Source organism: Acinonyx jubatus, chromosome B1 (genome assembly GCF_027475565.1).
Source record: "Acinonyx jubatus isolate Ajub_Pintada_27869175 chromosome B1, VMU_Ajub_asm_v1.0, whole genome shotgun sequence".
NCBI lineage: Eukaryota > Metazoa > Chordata > Mammalia > Carnivora > Felidae > Acinonyx > Acinonyx jubatus.
This window is the reverse complement of record NC_069382.1, coordinates 135404762-135423158: the sequence shown is the minus strand read 5'-3', so window position 1 is coordinate 135423158 and position 18397 is coordinate 135404762. Positions and strand designations below refer to the sequence as shown.

Genomic DNA, 18397 nt, shown 5'->3' with positions numbered 1-18397 from the left:
ACTTAATTTCAATGTTATAGGTATAAATAGCTATGTGCATTCAGGATTGCAATGTAAAATATATTTCTTACTGTGGCTCACAGTTAAAACAGTTTGAATGTCTTTTAGGAAGGCTTCCATGGGGTGCCTACCACAAAGCTAGGGTTTAATAAATAACATTTGTTAAATGAGTGAGTGAGTGAGTGAGTGAGTGAACCGGTGAACACATGAAGAGTGAATAAACAGGACGCCAGTGATACACCTCTCTCAGTCACAGACCTGACACTTGCAGAGGAAAGCTTGCTTACTCCATCATTTCCATACTAGTGAGGCAGTGGGGACAGATAGCTGTCCAAATTCAATTCCCTATGGGTGTCTCCCTTGGCCTGGGACAGGATCTCTGCCATAATAGGGACCATTAAGCAGGAAAGATGGGGGACAAGGCTTCTACAATTGAGTGGGATTGGAGTCTAGGGGCTGGGTTATGATGGGAGGAGGGGAATGGTAAGATAGGGTTGCCAGATTTAGCAAATAAAGATACAGGGTGCTGGTTAAATTGGAACTTCAGAGACATCACAAATAGTTTAAGGGCAAAGGAAATCATGAACCTCCAGAATGAGATCAGTTTGATCCATCCTGTGATGCAAAATGATGTGTACAATACTCTGGTGGGTGCTGTGGAAAGAAAAATTACTTAGTTCTTGATCCTGAAGAGGTCAGAGATGCATAGGCAAGGACCTCAGCAATGACCATGCATGGAACACTATTCTAAGTACTTTCCAGGCACCAACCCATTTAACCCTCACCACATGCATTCGACACTGCTTTTATCTCCATTGAAGACAGACAACTGAAGCATGGAGAAGTTACAAGAGAAAGATGTCCTAGGTCTCCTATAGAAACAAACAGTATTCAGGGGCCTGCAGTCGAGGGCTGGTTATTGTCCAAGGGGCTGGATCTGGAGGCGAAATTTGAGAGGAACCTTGCAGAGAGAGGAAACATCAATAGACGAATTGGCGGAAGAAAACTCCAGGCAGAGCAACAGCTTAGTGGTGAGAGGACATGACCAAGAAATGGATGTAGACAAAAGTTTGCTAGTGTGCTAGGAATACAGTAAGAAGGAAAGACTGGACAAGAAAATTTAGGTAGTGACCACACTGTCAAGGGGAAACTGCATCCCCTATGGCATCTGCATGCAGTGGGAACCACCAAAGAATTGGGGGTATATAAATGGACACTGTGTTCAGTCGGGCTATTAAAGAAAATGACTTTGGCAATGGTCCAAAAGATCGAGCGGATGAGCCAGAACTCAGAGGCCAGGAAAAGATCAGGTGAGTCAATGCAGCTGGCTGGCAAAGCACTGTGGAATCAGAGTCCAGGATCAGATCCGCGGTAGGAAGTAACCTTGGACAATTCAGGTAATGACCCTGAGCCCTGGCCTCCTCACTTCTAAAAAGGGATGACAACACAACTTACCTCATAATGTCATTGGGGAATAAAACAGGACGTGCAGGAAATGCCTCATAAGTGGAAACTAGCTATAAAGGGTTATGGTGATTGAACTGAATCTTTCCCTTAACAATTCCTCTGAGTTCAACCGGCCTTTGATCGAACATTTCCAAGAGTAAGGTACTCGTGCCATCCCAGTGGTAACACAGTGATGATGAAAGAATGGAAGAATGAAAGAATGAGGGTGTTTACCTTTCCTATTTCCAAAGAGAAAGAGTATGGCTAGGAATAAAACTGAGGTAGAAAACAAAAAACAAAAACACCAAATACCGAGTAACCATAGTTGAGGAAGGTAGGTGAACTTTGAGATCCTCACTCTAGCACATACTAAAGTGACCTTAACCAAATTATTCAAACTCTATAAACTTTGACTTTTCTCATCTGTAAAGTATATGGTTGTAAACGCCTATATCGCAAACCTATTAGGGAAGATAGCTGAGATTGTGTATATTATGCCCTTAGAACAATGCCCACCAGAGGAGACAATAAATGACAGTTATTATGTATTATGTATAAATTAAAATAAAGCTATAGTCACAGTTAGGCAGCAATACCGGTGGAAATAAGAAAACAGAATGTGGAAATAAGTAGAACATACATAAGGTATGACAATTCTAGAGACCACATTCAGAAACAGTGGCATGGAATTGAACACCCCTTTTCTGTAGAGCCAGATGTGTTCTCCCCAGTGGATGTGGCTCCTGAAAGGTACCCCTCTGGGTTAGATGAGGAAGGATCGCAGCATTAAAAATGCAGGTTTGCAGGGGCACCTGTGTGGTTCAGTTGGCTAAGCATCTGACTTTGGCTCAGGTCATAATCTCACAGCCTGTGGGTTCAAGCCCCGCGTCGGGCTCTGTGCTGACAGCCAGAGCCTGGAGCCTGTTTTGAATTCTGTGTCTCCCTTTCTGTGTCTCCTTTGCCCCTACCCCACTAACATTCTGTCAAAAATATTAAACATTAAAATTTTTTTTTTCAATGCAGGTTTGCTGACTGAGGGAAGGGGGTCCAGAAGGAGAAAAAGCAGTTGCCTCTGACTTTATAATTCTCCTGCCACTTTCTGCTCTTAAACCAGACTCCATCATTGATTATCATGAAGGCACAATGCAAAGGTTCATAATATGTCAGAGCCAACAGGGGTAGGAATGGAGGTCAGGGCCAGACATCCATCCATCTAAGCCTACAGGACGCACATAAGTAGGACGTGCTAGGTCTGAAACCACCATTCTATGCTTACAATGTCCTACTTTTCTAGACGTCAGAATATCCAGCAAGCCCACTCTTTCTGCAGAAGCTATGCAAGTATGGTGAGGCATACAAACATTATCCCAAAAATCTAACCAGTGCTCAGGGCACTGCTGTGACCGAGGTAAACTTCTTATCCTTTCGGGGGTTTTTTCCTTGAAATTTTAATAATTCTTTCTCAAAGACTTGGTTCGTAAACTTAAATACTTGACTAAGAAAAAGTAAAGGGAAGATGAACAACATGATCATGAAGACACTGTGTTCCAAATACACACCATTGGTCCTTAGCCTCTGCCAATGACACAACAAGGTATGCATTCGACTTGTTTTCCAGCCACGGTGACTTTCTGCCTCTGTGTTCTCCATACCAGTCACCTGTTCGCCCTTGTCAGACACCTGCAAACACACACGAGGTCCTGTCGGGATCCAGTACCCTTTCAGGTACTGTGCAGAATCTCCTCTGTGCAAACCAAACTGGCCTGGGTAGGAAGAGCCTACATTCATGGCCACCTCCTAACCAAAATGGAACCAAAGGCCATTCCTTATGAAAACATCCACCTCCTCTCATGACCCCCCTGACACTAAAGGTAGCCTCCGAAGTTAGAATGAGAGCATTTGGTGGAAATGAAAAGTTGCCTAAATTTTCTCATGTCCTAGCACTTTCGCTTTTAGGAAATGAATATTTAGAAAGGCTTAAGGATATCTTTCTTACACATTTCTCTCCCTCCCAAATATAGAGGCCTCAACAAATGCCTCTTCATTTATGAGTAAGAATGTGTTGCCTGAGAAGAAAGCAACCTCAAAACACATTCCATACTCAGTCATTCACCTCTTTGAGCAGATGTACTCTTATAGGTGGGGAAGGGATGATCTCTTAACTCTTCTAGCAACACTGATTAAAAGTGATACCTGCTGGGGTGATTCAGCTAACACTGGATCAATCATTTGTAGAAAGAGGGAGAGAGCAGATACGACTCTGGCTCCTGCCCCCAGCAAATAGCACAAAGCAAGATATATGGAGTTAGCAAGGACAGAGGGAATTCCCTTTCCCCAGAGCTCTTCAAAGACAAAAGAGCCAGGGCACCTGGGTGGCTCAGTCGGTTGAGCTTCCGACATCAGCTCAGGTCATGATCTCGAGGTCCATGAGTTCGAGCCCCGCCTCGGGCTCTGTGCTAACAGCTCAGAGCCTGGAGCCTGTTTCAGATTCTGTGTCTCCCTCTTTCTCTGACCCTCCCCCTGTTCATGCTCTGTCTCTCTCTGTCTGAAAAATAAATAAACGTTAATAAAAAGACAAAACAGCCACTCATTTTCTTAATTGTCTAAGTATGTCTCTGATTACTTTTTAAGTCTCCCTCAAACCAGCGATGATTGAGAGCCAATTATTCCAAGAAATCAAGGTGGGGCATCTATTGGCTAGAAGATAAAATAGGAATAAACAACCAAAGACAACAAAATTGCTTGATGTGGGTTGGTAATTTAAGAACAAAAATCCATGGGGTACCTGGCTGGCTCAGTTGGTGGAGTGTGAGACTCTCGATCTCCAGGTTGTGAGTTCGAGCCCACGTTGGGTGTAGAGATTACTTAAAAGTAAAATCTTTAAAAATAAATAAATAAAAACAAAAATCTAGGGGCGCCTGGGTGGCTCAGTCGGTTAAGCATCCAACTTCGGCTCACACTCTGTGAGTTCGAGTCCCACATCGGGGCTCTCTGCTGCCAGCTCAGAGCCTGGACCTGCTTTGGATTCTGTGCCTCCCTCTTTCTCTGCCCCTCCCCCACTCACACTCTGTATCTCTCTCTCTCTCTCTCTCTCTCTCTCTCTCAAAAATAAATATTTTTTAAAAATTAAAAAACAAAAACAAAAATCTAAATACAGTAAAGGACAAATCAGAGAGAAAAGCAATTCTAAAGGAGCATCTCACCTCTCTGGAATGACCCCCAAATACTACCTAACATTGACATCACAGAGAGGGAAATGGGCAGAGATGTAACAGGCCAAAGGAGATGGCTAATTTTAGCTGCAGGCCTGAAAAACTACTTTTTCAGGCTTTTCATTATTTTCTTTTTGGATTTCAGGCCACCAAGCACCCAAGCATTTCAGTCTGGTTTCTCTCAGTCTGCTGTTGTGTTCCCAGCTCCTCTCCATCACCTCTTATTGAGATCTCCCTGCTTAAAAACCAATCTGTCATACAGCAGAGATCATGGGTTGGGCAATCTGAGCTCTAAGATCGAAGGAACGTGGCCATAGAAGGTGGAACACCAACAGTAGCCAAAGGTGAGAAGAGATGCACTAGAAGCCAGGGAAGAGTCTGAGAGTTTGCAGCCTCAAGAGTTGCCTTGCTGAAGGACGAGCTTTCACATCCATGACAGAGGACCCCAAGTTCTGCTTTCTCTGGCCAGCTAGGAAACTGCAGACAGAGAGGTAGCTCCTGGAGGAGCCCCAAGGCTGTCAGGAGGACCAGTCAGGCCCTAGGACTGAGTGAGGAGTACCGAGCAAGAACTCAGGACACTGGCCACTGCCACTGCCCTCTGGTCCAGGCCTAGTTGTCAGGCAGTCTGTTGGGGGAGGGTGGTAGATAGAGACAAAGGATACACTCTGTTCCCACTGTGGAGGGAAGGGGGAGTGGAGGGGGGGGGGTTACCGTGCACAGTGTGAGGCTGTCCCTACGAGCAGCCAATATAGGTTTCCCATAAAACAGTGGCTGCCACCATTTCCCTCAGTAGGACCAGCCAGCCAGCCTTCTCATAAATGGTTCCTCGCAGAGATGCTAACAGCAGCATCATTGCCACCTCAGGCAGGTGTGAGCAATTAGATGTACCTGCCTTCAGAATTGCGATTTGTTCACCTGATCTGGCAGACCCCACTTTAACTCTTCTCATCCCCAATGTATCTCACTCACAGAAGAAATGAGTTAATTTCAATGGAGTTTGCAGCGTGCTGGGGGTTTGGGGAAGGGGGCAGGAGGAGGCAAAAAGGCAGAAACCTCCTGACCTAAAGATTTTTTACCGTTAACTTTTTTTTTTTTCAGATTAAAAGGTTAAAAAAAACACCACCACTACAACAAAGTAAGCAGCAAAGAGGGACTGCAGGATCCTGCTCATTTTCAGGCATTCCTAGCATTTTAGGTAAAGAGCAACTGGCAAAACTCAGTCCAGACTGACAGAAAACGTGCTCGCCTGTCAACGAAGGAAGGAAAAACAGGTTCACTGAGGTCCAGGAGGCGAGGATTCAGCCTCCCGGGCTTCAGGTCTCCTCCTCGCCCTGCCCCACCCCAGACTTGCAGGTGGAAAGCACGCATGTAAGACCGCACACACTTGTCAACTCCTGGGGACCCCAGGGCCCCGCTCGGGGCCCGCCGCCGCGCCACCGCGGACGCCCGTCGCTGCGGGGACACACCCTCCACCTACCTCGAACATGGGAGAGGCGCCCTTGCTCGGCAACGTGCAGCCCAGGAGCTCGGCGAGAAACTTTGCCATATACGAGCGCGGCGGCAGGCTCCCTCCCGAAGCGCCGGATGCGTCCTCGCCCCGCGCGGGAGCCGGGGCGGCCGGGGCTCGCGCGCAGCCCGCGGAGCCAGCGAGGCCGGGGCTCGGGGCTAGCCCCGCGGCGGTCGGGGGCCGGAGGGCCGGAGGGCCGGGGGGCCGGGGCCCGGGCGAGCGCGCCTGCTGCCCGGCCGCCGCAGCCCGCTCCGCCGACCGAGCCTCCCGCGGCGCGGGAGCCGGGCGCTGCGGTCCGCGCTAGCCTTTCCCGCTGAATGTCACCATTACCATAGTAAAGGGAAGGGCCCCGCCGAGGGGGTGGTGGGAGGGCCAACGGCGCCGCAGGACGGGCGGAGCGCGTGGGCAAGGGCAGCGGGCGGGCACAGCACCGCGGCGCAGGCACCTGCCCGGCCACTCCGGCGGCCCCGCGCGGCTGGAGACCGGCAGGCGACGGCCGGGAGGGTCGGCTTCGGGAAGAGGGCCAGGATGACCTAGTTCTCCAGTTTCCCCCTCCTCGACGCGAACCGGGATGGGAAAGGCGGCTGCCTCGGGCCGCTGACTGACCGGGCGAGTGGCTGCTGCAAGGCGCGAGCTGCCCAGAGGGGCTCCCCCACCGGCACGCGCCAGCCCCACCCTCCCTTTGGGGAAGGGAAGGGCTCCAGAGCCTGGGAGGAGGGACGCCCACTCCTCACATTAACCCCTGTTATTGAATGGAGCAGGCAGGGGTAGCCCAGTAGGGGAAAAGTGACTTTGTAGGCACGGGGGCTGGGCTAGATCCGCTCCATAATCACAGTCACAGCTCCTTCCCTGGCCTTGGCTGGGGTGAGGGGTTAGGGTGAAAAAGGATGGTCAAGGCAGGAGACACACAGACAGGTGTGATCCTGTTTTGTTTTGTTTTTTTCCCCCAAACCTATAAGGCTTGTTGTCTTTTAATAAGGGAGATACTTTTAGGACACAAGGCCTGTGTTGCATCCTTATAGCTGTACATCTCAAACTTTAGTGTGCATAGCAATAACCTGGAGGACTTGTTTAAAACCAGAAGTCCTGGGCCCCCACTTCCGGTGTTTCTGATTCAGAAGGTTTGGGGCAACCTCAGGACCTGCTTTTTTATTAGGCACCCCAGGAGATTCTGATGCAGGTGGTGCCCAGGATGGATTTTGAGAAGCACTGCCCTACCTTAGCAAATCCAGAAGTCGGGGCACACCCGAACTGTAAAAGCAACAGATTGATTGGCCATAGACAGAGACCCTAAGGAAAGTTTGTCAAATCACCTAATGTTCTACGCAAGGAAGCAGAACTAGAAAAGTTTGTATTACTTCACAAGTCACATTTTATTAGAGACACTTCAGGCATTATAGAAGGACTCTGTAAATCTTGTTTGACTGAATGAATAGAAGATGGATAGCTGGGTGGATGGTGATGAATAGCTAGATGTAGATTTCCCGATTCAGATTCCAGAACTCTAGCTGGTACAGCAAAGTCACTGGATTTAGGAAATGAAACGGGAAGGAAAGGTGTTAAACTAAATTAGTTTGAATGCATCAGTTCAGTGCTTCTCCAACTTTTGCAGTCAACTATTTTTCACAGTAAAGAGATTATCAAAAACAAATTTTCTTTGAAATCTCTAGTTTTATCTTTTTTCATTTTAGCCTATGAAATATTCAGTCAGGTTTGTTACAATATAAAAAGACCTACTCCAATGAGTAAAACTAATGCTCCAAGTATTCTATATCCAGAATCCCATTGGCACAGCACCAGCTAACCCACATCAGCAAAATTAAGAAATGTGGCAGCTAGGTGCCCTGTGGGCTACACTAAAAAGAAAAGGGAAGGGAAACTAATATGCATTGAGTACCTACAAATGGCTCAGGCACTGTGTCGCTGGGTTGGAGCATGGGCTCTGGGGATAGACTACTAAATCCCACTTCTGATATTTAATAGCTGTGAGACTTCAGACAAGTGACTTCACTTTTCTGTGCTTTGCTTTAGGCATCTACAAATTAGGCAAATAATAAAGGTAGCTACTGCATATGGTTTGTATTTGTTTTCTATTGCTCTCACAACTTAGCATCTTAAAACAACACCCATGGATCATCTCATAGTTCTGGGAGTGGGTTCAACTGCGTTCTCTGCTGCATAGGATCTCACAAGGCTGAAACCAATATGCAGCCAGCTGGACTCTTATCTCTGGGCCCTGGGAAGAATCCACTTCCAAACCCAGTTCCTTGCGGCGTAGGTCTGAGGTCCTTGCCCCCTGCTCCTTGAGGCTGCCCAGGCTTCTTTTTATGTGACCCCTCCCATCTTTAAAGCAGCAATCAAGTTGAGCCCGTCTCATACTTTAAATCTCTCTGATTTCTTTTACCAACAGCCAGAGAAAACTTTTTGCTTTAAAGGGCCCATGGGATTATGTGATTATAATATCCAGGCCTACCTAGATAATCCTATCTCCAGGTCAACTGCTTAGTCATGTAATCACATCTTCAAAGTCCCTTTTATCACATCATGTAACATAATCACAGAAGTAACACCAGGGATGAAAACCATGAGAGCTTTCTAGAATCCAGTTTATCACAGATTATTTTGAAGAATAAGTAAATGTATGCATTTTAAACCCTTAGAACAGTGTTTTGTTTTGTTATACTTGTAGTAAGAACTCAGTGAAGGTTAGCTGTTTTTTTTTTCTGCTCATGGCACTACATTTGCCTGTCATAACAACCCTGTATTATTTTTTTTAATTTTTTAATGTTTTGTTTATTTTTGAGACAGAGGGAGAGTGTGAGGGGGGAGGGGCAGAGAGAGAGGTGAACAGAGGATCCAAAGCAGGCTCCGCACTGACAACAGTGAGCCTGACACAGGGCTCAAACCCATGAACCCTAGATCATGACTTGAGCTAAAGTCAGACACTCAACCAACTGAGCCACCCAGGCATCCCCAACTCTGTATTATTTTAAAGGTAAGAAACTAAGAATCAAAAAGTCAGTCAATGTTGGTGAGGTTGTGGGGAAAAAAAGGAATCCCTGTGCACTGTTGGTGGGAATGTAAATTGGGGCAGCCTCTGGAAAACGGTGTGGAAATTCCTCAAAAAATTAAAAATAGAATTATCATATGATCCAGTATTGGATGTTTACCCAAAGAAAATGAAAACACCAATTCAAAAAAATATATGCACACCTATATTTATTGCAGCATTATTTACAATAGCCAAGATATGGAAGCAACCCAAGTGTCCATTGATAGCTAAATGGATAAAGGAGATGTGACACGCACACACACACTGGAATATTATTCAACCATAACAAAGAATAAGATCTTGCCATTTGGGACCACATGGATGGACCTTAGGGGTACTGTGCTAAGTAAAATAAGAGAGAGAAAGAAAATATCACATGATTTCACTTATATGCAGAATCTAAAAAAAAAAAAAAATGAATGAACTGACAAAAAGCACAAACAGATCAAGAACAAACTGATGGTTGCCAGAGGATGGCAAAATGAACGAAGAGGAGTGGGATATGCAGGCTTCCAGTTATGGAGTGAATAAGCCAGAGGAATAAAAGGTACAATACAGAGGATATAAATAGTCAATGGTATTGAAGCAGTGTTACATGATAACACACCGTAGCTACACTCGTGGTAAACATAGTATAACATATACACATGTCAAATCACTGCGTTGTACACATGAAACTAACGTAGCATTGTGTATCAAAGATACTTCAATTTTAAGAAGAAAAGATTGTCCAACCTACAGGGCACAGACAGGAATCAGACTAGGACAGTGGCCAATCAAGTCTGTGCTTTTGCTATTATGTGATACTGCATCACAGAAAGCTGGCAAAGGACAGGTAATGTTCATCTGGGGAAGGGGGACTTGAGGGAGAATGTGGCAGTAATGAGGGGGCAGAAGGAATATTTACAGATAGTCATTTGCTGAATGTGAGTAACTTACGGTGTAGCGCAAGGGAAGCTACACTACATCAAGAAAGTCTTTAGCTGAACTGGTGGTTTTTAGTGAGCAGAGGCATTTTCTTGTGATGATATTCGTCTTAAAAGGCTATACATTTCACTTGTGGTCTAGACTCACTGCTTTGATGAACTCTTCCTCTCCATGTCGCCTCCCCTCTACACACTGCATCAAGAGGAAATAAACATTTCTAAAGGGCAGTCCCACCGACCCTGCCTCAATAGCAAGAGCACTGCCCAGCCTTTCTCCAGGGCCTGCCCAGGCCCTGAATCATTACCACACCTATTACCTGCTGTCTACCTAGCTAGTAGCATGACGGCAGATACCCAGGACAATAAATAAATAAATAAATAAATAAATAAATAAATAAATAAATAAATAAATTACCAGCTCTGGTCCTCCCCCATTTAGGACCTTGAAGGGTTGTTCATACTCTTGGACTCAGTATTTCAATTTCTAGAATTTATCCTAAAAAATAACCAGAGAATCACTCAGAGAGTATTGCATTTAAAATCGTTTCATGGCCATTGGAGCAAGTGTCGTTTTTACTGACACAGTCCCCGTCATGCTTAAAAGAGCAGGACTTGAGTCAGCCTGCCTAAGTTTGAACCCTAGCTCTGTCAAGGACCAGCTGAGTGATGACCGGCAAGTACTTCCATTCTTTAAGCCTCCATTTCCTTATCTGGAAAATAGGGATGATAACACCCACCTCATAAGAATTTAATTCATTACTACTACTATACTAACTTATTACAATGATTATTATACTAACATACATTCATATAATTAATGGTTCTACATAGTTTCACTGTAAGCAACTTTACCACAAGCATTTTTGCTGCATAACCAAGTGGCCATGAGGCAATATTGCCATAAAGATAAAAATCATGAAAAATACAAGAGGAGCATTCATTAAAGAAGATATAATAAAACACGGAAAAGGATAACAAAATTAAAAAGACTTCACTGAAGGGGCACCTGGGTGGCTCAGTCAGTTAGGTGTCCAACTTTCGCTCGGGTCATGATCTCACAGTTCGTGGGTTCGAGCCCCACATCAGGCTCTGTGCTGACAGCTTAGAGCCTAGAGCCTGCTTCAGATTCTGTGTCTCCCTCTCTCTCTACCCCTCCCCTTTTCTTGCTCTCTCTCTCTCTCTCTCTCAAATATAAACATTTTTTAAAAATTAAGAAAAAAGACTTAATTGCAAAATACAAAATATTTTAATACATTCAAAATGTATAGTGTAGATTCATGGCAATACCATGCAAATAATTAATTTTTCTTTGTGTATTGTATCTAACCACTTTCTCCAAAGTATTTCATTCACAATATTATACACTTTTTTTGCTTATTGATTCATCTTCTCATTCAGCATCACACTCTTTCTTCATTTGCTAAAATTTCTTCTTTCACTGAGAGAGATGCCAGTTTTCCAAACACTAGGATGCACATTGGTAACTAGGCTTTGTATTTGGTTGTTTATTCTTGGTTTATTATCACATGTCCGCTGATAGATGCTCCTAAACTGTGGGACATGTGGGTTCAAAACTCCACACCACTGTATAGACCATTATGAAGGCTAAGGTTTATATAATATAAAAATGAGAGTACTGTGTCAATGAAGAAATCAAACCAAGCTGTCAACCAGTTTTTTTTTTATCTTTTATGGCAAAATTGCCTTATGGCCAATTAGTTATATGGCAAAAAATGTTTTCAGTGATGATGCTTGCAGCAAAGACATCTACAGCAAAGATGCTTACAGCGAAAATTCCAGACACAATAATTAACATACTAATACTAATAAAGTACCTGGTCAATAGTTAGTAATAGTAATAAACATTATCAGAAAGGTTATGATTAATGATATATCCTCAACTCATGGCCCACAGCCTGGCACCCACTACTTAATAAAAGTTGATTGAATGAATGGATGGATGGACAAATAAATGAGTAAAGATATTTGTTGCAGCATTATAAAGCCAAAATTTGTAAACCTGCTAAACCTAACAACAGGAGATTGGTTTGACAGATTATGATTCATAAATATATAGTCAGCATAAAGTATATTTTTAGAAAATATTTACTGACTTAGAAAATGTCCTTTATATAATGTGGATGGGGGACAGCATTCAGTACATGCAGTATGTGCTAACTTAGTAAAATGTTTACATGTATACATCAGAAGAAAATGGAAGGAGATATACCAAAAGGCAATAATAGTTCTCTCAGGGTGATAAAATAATAGATTATGTTTATTTTCTTCTTTATACATTCCTGAATTTTTCATTCTTTGCAGTGAACCTGAGTACAACATCAATTCTAATACTTTTTTTTTTAAGATCTCATCATGAAGAACTTGGACATTTAAAAAAATTTTCAAGTTAATCTTAACTGATTTAAGATCTTACCCCTTTAAGGGGCACCTGGGTGGCTGTTGGTTAAGCGTTCTACTCTTTATTTTGGCTCAGTCATGATTTCACAGTTCATGAGATCCAGCCTGGCATTGGGCTCTGAGCTGACAGCAACAAGGCTGCCTGGAATTCTCTCTCCGTCTCTCTCTGCCCCTCTCCCCACCTCAAAATAAATAAACTTAAAAACAATATCTTATTCCTTTAATAAAACGTTTGCAGTGGACCAATTAGCTAAATACACTGCATTGATACTTTGCTTAAGGAATTTGTGAAGAGGCTCTACAAAACATCATCCAAAATTCAATTTAAAAAAAAATGTTTTAATGTTTATTTATTTTTGAGACAGAGACAGAGCATGAGTGGGGGAGGGGCAGAGAGAGAGGGAGATACAGAATCCGAAGCAGGCTCCAGGCTCTGAGCTGTCAGCACAGAGCCCGATGCAGGGCTCCAACTCAGGAGCAGTGAGATCATGACCTAAGCCGAAGTCGGACGCTTAACTGACTGAGCCACCTGGGTGCCCCTAAAATTCAATTTTAAAGACACTCACTTTTACTGTAAGAGCTAACAGTCTAGTTATCAATAATAGCCATGACCCTAAGGATGGCAAAGTCATAAGCAGCACATATAATCTATTTTTATAACTTATCTATTTTCTCTTCTCATTTAGTTTAGAAACTAATGTAGAAGTCGAAGAATAAAGCACACACACAGAGGGATATTATTCAGCCATAAAAAAAGAATGAAATCTTTGGGTGCCTGGGTGGCTCAGGTGGTTAAGCATACAACTCTTGATTTCAGCTCACATGATCTCATGGTTCATGAGATCCAGCCCCGATTTGAGCTTTGTGCTAACAGCACAGAGCCTGCTTGGGATTCTCGCTCTCACCCTCTCTCTCTCTGCTCCTCCCTGGTTTGTGCACACATGCGTTTTCTCTCTCTTAAATAAGTAAAAAGCATTAAAAAAAAAAAAAAAGAATGAAATCTTGCCATTTCAGACAACATGGATAAACCTTGAGGGCATTATGCTAAATGAAATAAAACAGAGAAAGACAAATACTGTATGATCCACTTACATGTAGAATCTTAAAAAAAAAAAAAAAGTTCATAGGTACAGAGAACAGATTGGTGGTTGCCAGAGGGCATGGGGTGGGGGCAGTTGGAAAAATGGAGAAGGGGGTCAAAATGTACAAAATTATAGCTATAAAGAAAACAAGTCATGAGGATGTAATGTACAGCATGGCAACTATGGTTGAGAATACTGTATTGAATATTTGAAAGTTGCTAAGAGAGAATAAATTTTAAAGGTTCTCATCACAAGGGAAAAAATTTCTGTACCTAGTGTGGTGCTGAATGTTAACTAGACTTATCATGGTGATCATTTCACAATATAGACAAATATCGAATCATTATGTTGTACACCTGAAACTAACATAATGCTGTATATCAGCTATACTTCAATTAAACAAATAATAATAAAAGAAAGAATGCTACTTTAATTCATCCTGCTTCCTTCGTGGCTCTCAGGGAGAGCCGGTATTGCAGTTACTGTAAATACTGTACTTCAGTATGGTCAAAAAACAGAGCAGTCTGATTAATCAACTATTCTGACTAATTATCATCTATGCAACACATGAATTACCACTTTTCAAAAAATTAGGCTGTCATCAATTGCAATTAACAGTGAAACACTACTGAAGGTTTCATAATTCTTTGATGATGCAGAAGGCACTTCAGTGTCTCTCGGGGTGTCAGCCTCGCCAGCATAAAAATCATTTATCCCAGTAGGATGGATGAGGGGAGATGCTATCTAATAGGAATTTTCAGTCGAGAGAAATGCAAGCAAGCCAGGTTTCACTGTGTTTACAAGGCTGACTGAAGGTCTACTGAGCTCTTTAAGCACCTCCTGAGAAAGACGCTCTATTTGTCTGAGATGTTATAATTATTATTCCACAGGAATACAATGGTAACATTCTATTTTACAACAAAGAAAATTAGATTACAAGTTTTCCTACAATCCTCCCTCCTTGCACTAAGATCACACACCGTACAGAGTTACAATGGTGCCAATTACAACATCTTTTCATGCACTGTATGCTCCTTGGGTTTTTGATGATCTGAATGGATTTCATACCAAACAGCAGGTACTGGCCGCAATCAAAACAATTTGGAAGAAAATAGTTCCATCTTCTGTGCTCAAGTAATGTTATTGATTTAAACTTCGTATTTGCCTCACTTCTTTCTTGGTACAACAAGCAAGTATGTGGCTTCTGTCCGGGCCCCCATTCTGCCAACAAGAAGGGGAGGAAAAGCCTGATCCACACTAGGCCTTTTCCCTCACTAGCTGCTAGAAGCTCATTTCCCTCAAAAAGAGAGTGTTTTTAAGAATTTAGTCCAATCCACCACTTCTCCTTCCCCCCACTCCACTCTACAGAATCAGAGGCACAGAGAGGTTAAGGCTTTTGCCCCAGTTTACACAGCTAGTATATTGGCAGAGCAGGGCCCAGATTCTAAATCTCCTGATAGCCCACAAACTCCACTAAGTCATTTACTCAGTGCCCATTGTGTGAAACTCTACACCTTCTCTAAATCATGCCAGGGAGGAGATTTTCCCTGAAAAATAGCATTTTTCTTTGAGCTAGGTGCAAAACAGAAGAAAAGAAAAGGGAGAGAGAGATTGTATGTATGTGTTGGAGGAAGGGGAAAGAGCTCAGCATCATGTCCTTGAAGTACCACTCCCACATCACAGCCAAGCCTACTCTCCTGATGCAGGAATTTGGGGTTTTAGTCCTGGCTCAGCTGCTAGGGTTTATTTGTTTACAAAGCTGTAATGGGACTCCCTGAGAGAATCTCTGCAGAATACTTGAAGCTGGTGGCCAGAGGCTCTTCAATGAGCAAAGAAATACTCTGGCTTTCCCAGCCCTGCCCTGGGTGTCTAAGATGGGAGGGTGGCATATTCTAACACAGGAAAGATCCAAGGTTATGTCAATATATTTGGCTGATGCTCAACACAAAAGGAAGTTAAGCTGTTGAAGGGGTGAAGTCATTCAGTGTGATATCAATCAGCTTCCAACTCAGCCCTGCAGGGAACTTGTACTATGACTCTTGAGAGAGGTGTAGCCTGGAGAAATTGAATCAATAAATGGGAAAATTACAATATTATAGGTATGATAAGAAACTAAGAGAATAAGCTACATCTCCCCCCCCCCTTCCATTTGGGGCTTAATATAAGAGTCACTGTGCTTGTGGGAAAGGTCTAGCTCATCATGGTGCCAGTGACAGTGGTAATGCCCCAAACAACACCAGTGACAATAAGAAGACTGATATTGCATAACAGTGACAAAACCCACAGTATATCAAGGCTACACCATACCCTTAGGAACCATTTGGCTCAAGGGTAGAGAACCAAAGTTCACTTCAGAAAGAAGTGGGGCACAAATATGGAGCCTGGGTGCCAAGTGCATCAATGGGCAGCAGCAAGTAGCATTGTAGCTAACACTAGGCAGAGGAACATCAGGGCCGGGACCATGGCACCACCCAGGAGCATGGTGGCCACAAAGCCCACAAACAATGGAGCAGAGAAAGGGAGCCGATGCTAAAGAGCAGGGCTGCTGTAGGGATAGAGCTAAACCTGTGATCACCTGGGTCTTCCACAAGGAAAGTACCCTCTATGGGATTAGCTAGAAAGCTGAAGATCCAAATGGAGGTAAATGCTATTTTGGCATTTCATCGCTTCACACCCTCCCAGGACTGGTCCACCATCTTAACCAGTGTGGCCTACATCTATGAAAGTCCCCATGAAAGACAGATGGGACAAAGGAACAGACAGGCTGTCAGCTCTGGCCAGAAGCACACCATCCCGCTAAAGGCTGGTTCAGTTCTAACTATCCACAGAGGCCCAGATCTGCTCTGCATTAGACACTCAGCAAGAGTAAAGAGCTCTGGACAGGGCCATCCCTAGGACTCCATCAGTCCCACAAGTTCAAAAACAACTCAAAGTCAGACCAAATCTTAACACCTGGGGTTTGAGAGGAAGAAGGACAAGACTAATCCTGTGCCAACCTGAAAGGAAGGGATGGTTCCCATCCAACCGCACGCTTCCATGAGTTCTATAGCAGCCACAAATTTAAACCAAAGCTTTTTGAAAAAATATCATTTCTATCTTCTTTGTTCCCCTATCAGTCCCAACTTCTCAATTCTCCGTGGGCAGAGGTGTGTTTCAGACATTTTCCACAGCCAAGCAGCACAAGTCATGATGTGGAATCCACACGTCCATTTTTCTCCAACTTCCATTTCCGTGGTAATAATAGTAACAATAACCAACGTGGCAATATAGGAGAGGCATTGTGCTGAGCACTTTGCATATATTCTTATACATTTTTATATTTGATCATCTTATCAACTCCTTCGGGTAACACAATCATAGTCCCTACTTTACAAATGAGGAAACTACAGCAGCGATGTTTATTACCTTCCCAAGGTCACGTAGCTAGAAAGAGATGGAGCCTGGCCAGGCATCCAGGCAGCCCTCCAGAGCCCACAACCTTCCCTACATCCCATCATCATTAGACTAGAAGAGCGGCAAGGGATTGGCCTCTTTCAGCTCCCCCTGTAGGAAAAGCCAAATGTGAAATGAGTTTAAAGAGGAAGGAGTTTTTAAATATACACTGTCTCATCCAAAAACATGCACATTTTTCTGACTAAATAAAAATGAGCATAACTGAAGAATTTTGACCCCAGAGCCCTCAAGCCTGCACAAGAGAATATTCCAAGTTCACTTTCTGTTAGTTACCCCTGCCTGACATTTGCTTGCTGGGCAAAGCAAGGAGAGTCCCAGTAGGTTTCCTACCCAACTTGCATATAAATTAAAAACCTTTCTAAATCTCCCACTAAATTTCTCCAATTTAAGTGAGATTTTAAGTTAAGAACTTGCTTTGATTGGATTAACTTATTTTCATCCATTTCAGAGTTTAAGATTCCCATTTGCCAATTACCTTAAATGACACAAGGGTTCTGGGTCAAAGACACCCAATCGCCAAATAACTTTAGTCCTGCAATGAGCTATAGCTACTAGGACAGGCCCATCAACAGTCACAAGATTTCCCGCAAAGAAGGAAAAAGGTTAAAGTTTCATCCCTCAGGAAAACAGCATTCAGATTTAGGCAGGGAAAAATCTGTAGATGTCAAGGGTCTAATCTGCACCCATTGGGAATGGCTACAGTTTAACCCCAGCCACCTAATGCACGCATCAGAAGAGTTCACAGATCCTTATTAATTTCAAGGGTACAGTTCTGTAGAGGGTACATGGTGATCAGGAAAAGGTAAACCATTTATTAAAACATGGCAGAGGCATCAGAAAACAAAGGAAAAGTAAATATAATTGTAGAGAGGGTGACCTTAGTAACCTACTGTAAAAGAGAAGGAAAACACAAATGATCCAAACTGAAAAAAGTCTGAAAGAGGTGGGGGGCAAAGAGGGAAAAAAGCAAGCTTTGTGTTTTATTCTGGAAACATATATTATGCTCACACTGAGAGCTGACGGGCAGATGGTTGAAGCTCATACAAGGAATATTAAATCTATTGGAACCCTCTTGCCCTCCTGATACAACACAGCTCATGCCTAGAGGGCAAGACAATCAGCACACAAACGCCTACAAATCACTCAGAGTCTGTCACTAGCTGGGAAATCCTCACTGCATCCCTGAGCACACACACGTAGCCTGAATGATTTGCCCTATCCCTCACAACAGGTCTGGTAGAGAGGGTCAGGAGAGAAGGCCAAGTCAGTCTGTCTGTCTGTCTGTCTGTCTCTCTCTCTCT

At 43.6% G+C, this 18397-nt stretch overlaps 1 protein-coding gene and 1 long non-coding RNA gene across 2 annotated transcripts in view; both read right to left on the bottom strand.

Annotated features, from left to right (window-relative positions):
- Positions 1-7195, bottom strand: part of LOC128314279 (translation initiation factor IF-2-like) — a 201523-nt gene extending 194328 nt beyond the window's left edge. Inside the window, exons 1-2 of the mRNA XM_053216170.1 lie at positions 7153-7195; positions 6136-6891 (exon numbers count right to left, since the gene is read on the bottom strand). Coding sequence (XP_053072145.1) covers positions 6136-6891; positions 7153-7195 — 799 coding nt within the window. The remainder of the gene's footprint in view (positions 1-6135; positions 6892-7152) is intronic.
- Positions 7196-8462: 1267 nt separating this feature from the next.
- The window catches only part of LOC128314520 (uncharacterized), a 35053-nt gene continuing 25118 nt past the window's right edge, over positions 8463-18397 (bottom strand). Inside the window, exon 3 of the long non-coding RNA XR_008296261.1 lies at positions 8463-10639. This is a non-coding gene — a long non-coding RNA (uncharacterized LOC128314520). The remainder of the gene's footprint in view (positions 10640-18397) is intronic.